At 46.3% G+C, this 10320-nt stretch overlaps 1 protein-coding gene across 1 annotated transcript in view; it reads right to left on the bottom strand.

The window, feature by feature from the left end:
- Positions 1 to 10320, bottom strand: part of T265_11234 (hypothetical protein) — a gene marked incomplete at both ends in the record, with an annotated part of 23389 nt that overhangs the window by 5400 nt on the left and 7669 nt on the right. Inside the window, one exon of the mRNA XM_009177836.1 lies at positions 3083 to 3516. Within this exon, the coding sequence (XP_009176100.1) occupies positions 3083 to 3516 (434 nt within the window). The remainder of the gene's footprint in view (positions 1 to 3082; positions 3517 to 10320) is intronic.

Genomic DNA, 10320 nt, shown 5'->3' with positions numbered 1-10320 from the left:
AAAACGTTCACATAGGCTGCTGAACCCCTGGCAACCATGTGAAAATGAATTACACCTCTGCACATGTAGTTCAGCGGATATCTCGCTACGAACCCTATCTGAGCCCTCCAGTGGAGGTACGCAGTCAATCATACGATTGTACATTTAAACTGTGTCCGCGGAGCGGACTTACGTGGGTGCGTTATAATCTTCAGCCGATCGAGCCAACATGGGTTACTGTGCACGTTCTCGTTGGGACCGCACTCTTCTAATTCAATGTTTTAGGAACAGATACACGGTGTGTATCCGTCTGAACCACCGGGCGTGGAAGTGAAGTTGACTAATCTTCTAAGGTACGGAGGAGTGGATATAGGGTATCAACTACTAGCACGTAAGTGGCAGTTCGTGTGAGGATTTTAGCCACATCCCTGGTACATATCACAAGCTCAACATATGCTTCAAAGGATCGTTCCACCCGGATTATTGTGTATCTTCCCATAGAGTTGTCTAGTTCCACTATCATGACAAACCAGTGGACGATGTTCGGACCTGGTTAACTTTTTTGTCGTTTCCAGCCAATTTAGGTCAACTTGGGAGTACACCCGCCTCTTGTGAATGGGGGAAAGGTCTGCTGCTTTTGTTATTTATGACTTTGAGTGAATGAACTCATCCATTTTCCCACTACATGTTCTTCTTTCCGTTTATAGACATCCTAAGCTTGCATTCCTGGGTGTTCGTGGCAAACCATGATGGGATCCGTTCTGGTATCAAGGCCATATTCTAGATCCCACCAGATCTCTCTATTCGTACGTGCGCACCAAACTGCGCACTGATGATGTCTCCTCGTATGGTGACGAAACGTTTGCAAGCATATTGCCTAGCTCGGCGAACAGATCAACAGCCACCTGATCAACAACCAATAAACTCACCCGAGCTACCAATAGTTCACCACATTACCAATTAGAAGAGAAGTTGCATAGAGGTCTAAATTAAAACGATCAATTAGAGCATATGACGGTTTGATTCGTTGCATCACCAAGATGGTACTTTTGAAGTACATATTGTCTGTCATGATACAAAATTCAGTATAGGATAAAAGTGAAGAAACATCAGTCAGGATTTCTGTACTACAGTAAAACTCGTCTTCATTTGCATACTAATGTTTTGGCTATGTTTATGTGTATCGTTAATGTTACGCTCCGTGTCGACAAAGCCAACTTAATTTCGGGAAAAAACTTCACATCTGACGATACCAAACTTGAAGACATTCAGCTATTCTGACGAGGTAGGTTTGGCTTTTCCACTTTGTTCAGTAGAGTGGGAAGTTATGTTGATAAATCCTTGTCGATGGATTTGTTTTGGCAAGAACCTCGCTACTTGGATGACACTCGAGGAGAGTACATCGTATTGGTATGGTCGATGACTGCAGTGAGATTTAAGATCATCATCATCATCGACAGCATGACATCAGTGTTCAACGCCGATGTTTCACTGCCGTACAATCATGATTTATTTGAAAGCCCTATTGTAGAGAAAAGAGTAAAGGTGGACAGGGAAGGGACTTAGTGCTAGCCTACCACAGTCATTCCGAGGTGCCTAGACATCCAGACATTCACTCAGATAATCTGGATAGAAACTGACAACAAGAACGCCACTGACATCGGTTGGCAGCCATATCTTGTAATGTCTCCAACCAAGCACAGTGAGGATCACGTGGTCCCCATTCCGGAAGGCGAGTAGCACCGACAGCACTCAACAGTTTTGTGATCTCCTTCATACTCTGCCAAGTCAAGGGTTGGCCACCTCTCTATTTACGCCACTCTGAATTGGGCATGGAAAACGGCACTCTCTTCGGCAAACGATGGTTCGGCATACGCAACACATGTCTCAACCAACGCAGATTTTGGTGCTTGACACATTCTTCAATGGAAGTACCCGTTACACAGCTGAAAACGCGCTCTCCAACTGCCTCATTACGGATTTCCCATGTTTTAACCATTAAAACTGGCGAAAGGTGACATGCGTCGAACGGGCTACTCTCCAAGAGAAACTAGTAGAGGAAGCGTTATTACTTTGGGTAAATAATGACGAGTGTGATACACTGATTTAAGTGCTTCTAACGTACCTCCTGGAGAATGTTGTGTATTTGAAAATTTACGGTCAACTTGCAGTTCTATTTGTCACTACAAAAGGTTAGATGGTGAAACCGGAATATCCAGACACGATGCTGCTTAACCAGTCAGCCAACATAGAAGCAGGCAGCTTTGTAATGTACTACTCATAAGGTTGCTGAAAATCCGTTGACAGCCCACGACCGGTTTCGCCCTTTTTGGGGCTCATCAGGTAGGCGCGGTCCGCGGGTTTCCGTCAACCTTACGTTCTACTTGAAACCAAATTGCACGAAATTAGCGAATATACACTCATTTGCAAACTAACTTGTTTTTTTCGAGAGAGTTACCTGGAACCCAGCTGAGTCTCTCGTTTGTGATGTTCTCAGGCGATACCTCGAATATCGTAGCGACTGAAACATGAGACGGCCTGGTGCAGCACATTCAGTTGCCTGATAACATCACAAACGAGGGACTCAGCTGGGCTCCAGGTGAGTCTCTCGAAAAACCAAATTAGTTTGCAAATGGGTGTATACTCGTTAATAGAAGCAGGCAGTTTTGAGGAACGTAAAACAGGTGAAGTTTTCGGACTCAAGCTGATCAACCTTTGTCAGTGACGTACCTGGCGAAGTTTAGGGTACCGGTGTTTCGTTGTGATACAGTAATTTAAGAATGCATCAGAGTTGTCATCTGGAGCTTCAAAACAGATCGCCCACTCAGGGTTTTGGGCACAAAGATTAGAATATTGATTGCAGCAGCAGGCCGTAGCTGGCCTATTCATGTTCTTTGGATTAGCCTACTCAGTTGCACGCCAATACCTGCTTACACGCAATTTTGTCAGCGCAAGTTACCAAACCCAAAGCTATGACAATATTAATTACTTACTGTTCAGCCATAACACCCTTTCGGTGCCAAGCTGCCATGCCACCCGACACAATATCAGGCGAGATAAAACGACTCTATAACGAGTAAAAAAACTTAAGGAGTAGACTTACAACAAATTCTCTCATTACCATCTCTGTGGCCACGGCTACAAAATTCTGGAACTGCTCGTTTCGAGCAACGAAATCAGTCTCACAGTTAACTTCCACCACAACTGCATGAGTTCGTGAAAACTGGAGCCCAAGAAGTCCTTGAGACAATGTACGTCCAGATAGCTTTCCAGCTTTGTCCCACCCTCTTCGTACTGCTTCCTCGGTGAGCCAAGCTGATGCCTTGTTCAAATCATTATCGTGCTTTAACAGTGCCTCCTTGCACGCTGCAAACGTGTAACCAGTTTGTCGCCGCAGTTTCGCCAGAAGGGTCTTATTTGCCATGTTTGAACATAAAGCACGAATGTGTGGATGGGAGAAGGTGGATTGTCTGCTGCACATAAAAAGTGTACAGCCGTACATATTGATACGGTGCGATAAAAGCAAGTACGGATACCCTACAAGGTACCGACCTCCAATCGGGCCAACTAAAAGGAAGAATAACGTGAGTCGGAGACGCAAATACGAGGACAGTGAGGCAAGAAAAGGCGCAATAGGCATCTTACATAATGAAATGACATCCAAATAAACATTTCAAGATGGGAACCAGAGGCCAATTCAAAGACGTCCACACCACGGCTCAAAACCGCGCCATCGAAACCAAAGTCTACGGTGTTGACTACTGGGCTACCCCGGTCCAGATTGGCGACAATAATCCACTCTGCAGTTCCGTTCAGTTGATCGGTCGTAGAACATGTATCATTGGTAGGCGCAGTAATTTTGCTCGTCCGACTGCAAAATCAGCGAAAGAATAGCTAAGGGGGGCGATGTACTAATCGGTTATTCACTTTGAGTCCTTCCAGCTATTTGGCGGAAAATAGGACGGTCATGGACTGAAGGAGATGATCTCCGTGCCACTGACTGCGTGATCGAGCCATCCTTGCCAGTGTCATTTACCATTAATGAGTCGAGTCCCAGGATTTCCATCCATGGGGGTAGCAGGTGTAGGCCTTAGCTTACTGATTATGATTTAATACTTCACATGATCCGCCATTCCATAGTTTCTACTCAACACGGGACTGGTAGAAAAAGAGTAAAAACTCGGCTCCAGACTCGTCCACCACCAGTTCACATGGACCTGTTCAAGCCAAGTTACATAAACTTATCCACCACGTCGATTGGTTGGTATGAAATCATGTGGTTTGGTACTGACTCCAATCAGCCTCAAGCAACACTTTACACATTGCAAACGTGAAGTGTATGTCAAACCGCGAGGCTGATTACACATCTCCGAGGAGGACTCATCATCTGCGCATTCAATTCTAGATAACAAACGATCCATCAACATTTTCACCCCCAGGAAGCCACTTAGGTTTCAAGCAGCGTATCACAGCAAGGTTGAGCACGAATGGTTAGAGAGGGTAGTCTCGTCTCGCACTGGTGGACTTGGTAAGATCAGGCTAAAAATTTCCGTCTACATGTGCACACCAAAATGTGAAAATTGAAATTCTTCTAGTCGCCAGTCCCTGTCCCAGTTGCTGACGGCCGACAGAAACTTTCAGATAAAAAAGATCGGCATTGTAGTTTGAAAGGGTGACACCGTCCAGGCACCTGCTTCAAAGCGAAAATATTGTCAGTGTACTCTCGGCCCAAGTTATTTGTCAACCAGCACAAGGTATGCTAGCAAGCATAATGGACGCTAAGGCTACGATGACTTTCGCATTATGTTCCAGAGGCGTTCTTGAAGAGTGACAACCGTCCTCTTCTGGTCAGTTTATCTACTAAGCTTAAACAGGGTGCGGCTACTTCCTGCATTCAAAACCTTCTTCATCACTTTATCCTTCTAAGTCAACTAGCGCTCACTTTAAGCTCTTGAATATCCGGCGTTTGAGGGTGACACAAGCGCCACTTTAGTCTCTGGCTAGTTGTCCCAGCTGTAGAACTGAAACATTTCAGGGCATACGCTGATACCGTTTGCCGTGTAAAAGAACCAAGTAATCGAGCTTTGCTACAACGCGGATCAGAATGATAACTCATTGGTTAATATAATACATTCACTGCGAAGACCCTTTTGAAGATGGTTTATTACCGACTCACTCCAACTATTTGTGACAGTTTGTTGCTCCCAGATAGACACAAACAGGCTAAATAGGCACTGTCCGAGGAATTAACCACTGTCCTTGAACAGAGCGGGTGGAAGGTTGTCGGGACCAGAAGCATGACACTTGAGTAGGGATATACACTCGGACACTTTTGAGGCTGAAGGGCGTTCCATGTTCACAGTCCACCTTTCTGACTAAGGCCGGCAGTCGGGATTGGAGGTAGCACACTGAATTGTTTTTCGACGTATTGTGCTTAACGCTCAAAATGCCCTCCTTTGCTGGATACAAGAGAGCCATTCTTATCCCTAATGGTTTCGCTGACAAGAGGCTCCCGAGAAACAGCCGACGGAATCACAAAAAATACCTGCAGACATTTCCATCATTTTTCGCATCTTCCATTTCCTCGGCCTTTCGAATACCCTGTGCTTCCCGCCCTGCACGGAAAATCGTTTCGCCCGGCCTCGGATGATGAGTTTTCAACCAGCGCTCAGAAGAAGTCGGCGGGGTTGTACCGAGGGTTGGATGTTTCGCAATATGTTGCACTTTGGATATCTGCTTACAGTGACCATTAATATACGACAATGGATAAGCAGGCGAGCTTTAGAGGAGCTGGTTATGATGGGTTTCTTCGCTCACGTTTCACTGACCATAGTACGGCTGTTTCTTCTCCATTTGAACTTTCAACATCCACCAAAACAATTAGTCTGTCCTTAAGCTCTTCACTACGTGGTGTTTAAGGGATCTGCGTGTGCCGTCGTACTCGTTGCTCAGGCGAGATGGATCAGTGGTTAGAACGCGAACTTACTCACTGGAGGGTGCGTGGTTCGAACCCGACACTGCCTCTCCAATTCACATACCTAGGCTTGGGTAACCTGATAGTATCCCAGCCCTTGAGCTTCCTTCTGATAGCATAGCGGTTAGGCACCGGAAGGGTGCTGGACTCATTGCTGGTGGTATAGATTTCTTGGCACCAATCAAGACTAGCGATCTCGACGATATCCAGTGGTTATTTGGTCGCATTGGAGAAGTGAAAAACACAGCACTGAATACCGCTGACATATCTCCTTTCACATTTCACCAGGTTTCATCCACGCGCCCGGTACCAACACAGCGTTGGTTTACTGTAGAGAGTAGTCGAGCTAAGATCGATGCTATTGAACTATGACAGTTCTTCAAAGATGGTGAATCAGCATACTTCTTGCTGACTTGCGAGGATCTGAAGGAAAGCAAACTGTCAGGCGCACTCACAATATGACGAAATTGGAATCAAGTCCTGTGCCCAGAAAGAAGGGCAGTTTTTAATTATGGCTCTTCATCGTTAGCTGATGGCCACGTGATTCGGATGGGTCCGCTGTTGGTTTGCACTTATTAGTCGCCAGGTTACGCGAAGCGAACGCTCGTACTGGTGAAGAACGTTGATCAGTACACAACTGGATGAGTCGCTCTCCGTTGTCGGTGCAACGAGCATCGATTCCGAATAGACCAACCAGATGTGGTTTCAAGCTCAAGCAACCAACTTGGGCATTCATAGCGCCCGCAAGAATTACAGTGTTGGTGCTTTTTGCTCGACAAACGAGCCCGAACAAATCTCAATAGAAAGTATCCTTGTCAGTGCCAGAACTACATAATCATGATCATGATCATGATCATCATCATCAAGAACAGCAACATCAGTGTTGAAAGAAATCGTTCAGCACCCTTTTGGTGCCTAACTGCCATGCCACCAAAAGGAAGTACGAGGGCTGGGACACTGCCAAGTTGCCCAGTGCTAGACAGGGGAAGTTGGAAGGCAGAGATCAGGTTCGAACCACGGACCTTCCGGTCAGTAAATCCGCGCTCTAACAACCGAGCCATCTCGCCCCCCCCCTCCCGAGTAGTCTGAGGAAAAACATCACATCAGGGTTGACACTAATTCTTCACTACCATCCGTTGCTGAATGCGCCGACACTACAAAGTTACCTTTTGATGTCGGGGCATTGAGCCTGACTGAGCTGAATAACCGGACGACGCAAAGAAGACTTCACCGGAATCCAAATCAGCAAAACATGCCCATACATCGCTTTTGGATACCTGACACAAGGAGGGAGAACTGTGAGAGAGCTGAGTTTGTCCTTGTCGTTTTGAAATGCATATGTATGCGTATTTCAGATACACAACATACACCATCGATTTTAAAGGAATATGAGGTTCCAGCGGGCATCGCCTGTTTGCCAGTTTAACACGGATACAGTCGCTGAACGCACTTATGTGGAGTTAGCAGGGTGCTGTTTTAATTATTGGGGAAAGATGGTTCAAGTGGTTAGAACGCGAATTTACTGACCGGAAGGCCCGTAGTTCGAACTCGATTTCTGTCTCTCGACTTCTCCTGTCTAGCCTTGGGCAACTTGGCAGTATCCCAGCCCTCGTGCTTCCTTCGAGTGGCATTGCTAGTGGGCAGTGGGGTGTATAAAGCACATCGGTCGGATAAAAAATGCTTGTCCAGCTGTAGCACTTTTCCAGTGCCTGGCTAGAATGCTCTCAGACGTTCAGATAAATGACAAACGAATGACCCAGAGACGTTTGTGCGGTGGGAAGAGGTTGAGGAGAGACATCGATGGGCGAAGAACTGTGCGGGTAAATGATACTTCCCTGTTGCCCAGGCTGAGGAAAGGGGTTTAGTTGAGGTGCTCCACCTTAGGCCTAACCGAAAGGCTCAACTTAGTGGGAGGATGGAGTGTTTTGTTGAGAAGGCTTGTTCCTAGCCTCTGAATGAAAAGTGTGACTCACGAGACAGCGGAAGGTAGGGTTTTCTTTGGGGAGCCTGCCAAGAGTCCATGACTAAATAGTCTGACGTGCTCGGCTGCAAGAGGCTGGCCTAACACGGGAGCGAAGGGAGTGAGATATTACTGTGGCACTCCTGATGCGGCCGCGTACATCAGGTGCCTTAAGAGCAGCGCCAAACTTCCATTGCAAGTGTTTCAACCGTATTTTATTATGCGCCCGCTGTCACGGTCTAACCCGTCTTTTCTCGGGAGAACGTAGCGTACACATACGATTACTTGTAGCATGGGGCCTTGTTCTTGTTCTAAATGCTCCCTTCGGTCTTCCTGGCATGGCTTCACCTTGGAGAACGAAGTTTTAGCCAGTGTGGCACGAGGGATCATCGCAACAACCAAGCCTGACCATCATGTCAGGGTGCCAGCTTTAGGTGATATGAGCACCATGCCATACCGTGGCTCGGATGAACCCTCGCATTTCAAAACATACTGATACATGACATATAATGTAGGTGCGTCATAATTTCAAGGTGTTCTAAAGCGGTGGTCGAAAATGGACAGTATATTGGTGCGACGGTTTTCAAACCTCAGCAACCTACTATGCTATGTTTGATCGCACCAAATCAACATCCAATGTTTTTCCCACAAGGATTCTCAACGGACGGAAGATTGACAAACAGCCTCCTGACCTCATAGGTTAGCGACTGGGACTGGTACGTCTGTTTTGCTAACCTTAGATATACCGCCGCTGTCTTGCGGTTGAATTTAAGAATCAAAGCCTTTGGTTCTCCAGTCTATGTATGGACACCATAGCAAAGCATTTAAGAATATGAAATTCACAGCATGACAAAGCTTCATGTTACGTAGGCCATCGCGTAATGAAATCAGCTGGGGGATCTTATTAATTGCATTTAGCGTGGAAGATATGCGGAAGAATTCGACTGATGACTCCTAGTTGCCATCACGACTACTTTTAATTGCCCTCCTGTGGCACCTATTGCTTCCGTTCGTATGTAGATCCCAGTTACAGATGTCCGTCGGGCACTCAACAAAATGAGCACTCAATACCGTTTGCGACAAAACGATTCAAGTAGAGACTACATTCTAAGAGTTGCGTAGTCATGATGGTTAAACCCCAACTGGAGATCCATGAGACAAGAATGCTTTCATGTCCATTATACTCGACACCGCAAATGCCTTGCTTCGGTTCAAACCTGGAAGCCTGGAACACTATAACCGTGGTTCCCGTCCTTCAATGCATTCCTACAGTCAGGTAGGTACCAATAATATTCAGACAGGCAAAGGAGGGCCAGCATGAGATGAACCACACCGGTATAATGAGGCCCAGAATGTGCTGAATCGAACACTACGTCAGGCAGTGGTGCGCGGCTACGGAGCGGATCAACGTCAGGCAGAAGAATATGGCTTTAAAATGGAACGAGAGTTCTTACATCATCGGAAATTTGGACGACCATGATATACTTCCGGGTTGCAGGGCATAACAAAAGCTAACTGAAGTGTTTCTCAGATCAACATTCCCGCTGTCCTGGGAACGGAACGACAAACGGTATAAGTCATATGAGCTCTCACAAGCCAAAAACTAGATGCCTTCGGACGAATAGCCTTGTCAAGCGGAAGGTACACGAAGGAGCGCCGACCGAAAAGCCCGATCACGCCAACCGGACGGATATGTGGCGGGCGGGCTGCCGACCAAAAGCGTGCACGTCCTGATTGGTCAGGATTTGGTCCAGTCAGAAACGAGAGTTTTCACCTCCGTGCTTCCCGCCCCATCTAGGGTTACTCCCTGAAAATTTCTTTGGTCTCCACGACTACACCTGTAGGATCCTTCTTTTACTAACATTTAAAACGACCTCAAGCTACCGAGGTGTATTGGGCGCCACATTAGGATGACTGAACCAGAAGAAATTTCATGTAGACACTGTAGTGTTCTGGCTACACAAAAAGCTACTTTACCAGGGGTGTGTGGCAAAGAAATAAAGGTAATAACAATAGTTTCAGTATGAAACGGTAAGTAGATAAGATGGAGCAGACTCATTAAGGATTGTCCTCTTTAAAATATTTCGTCGTTGGCTCAGGTCAGCGAATAAACACTAATCTAATCACAGTTGTCCAGGGGTCTTCTTCCGAACAGTTTCAACTTATAGCTTTCGAAGATAGTAATGCACTTATATACACGGCATAGAACCATATACGTGAGTTTGTATGCCGAGTTACTTTACTGCGACGACGGGTGATGCACTGTATCGTTCAGGATGTTAGATTCTTATTCGTGTAGGGTCACTCGAAACGTGTGCTAACCAACCTCCTTGCTTATTTGATTCCTGGATGAAAAAGTTCATGAAGGTGGTCAAAAAGAACTCGTCCGGAGGCTTTGGGGACGAAT

This window comes from Opisthorchis viverrini (genome assembly GCF_000715545.1).
Source record: "Opisthorchis viverrini unplaced genomic scaffold opera_v5_470, whole genome shotgun sequence".
Lineage (NCBI taxonomy): Eukaryota > Metazoa > Platyhelminthes > Trematoda > Opisthorchiida > Opisthorchiidae > Opisthorchis > Opisthorchis viverrini.
Note: the sequence above shows the minus strand (reverse complement) of the source record. Positions and strands in the feature narration are given on the sequence as shown.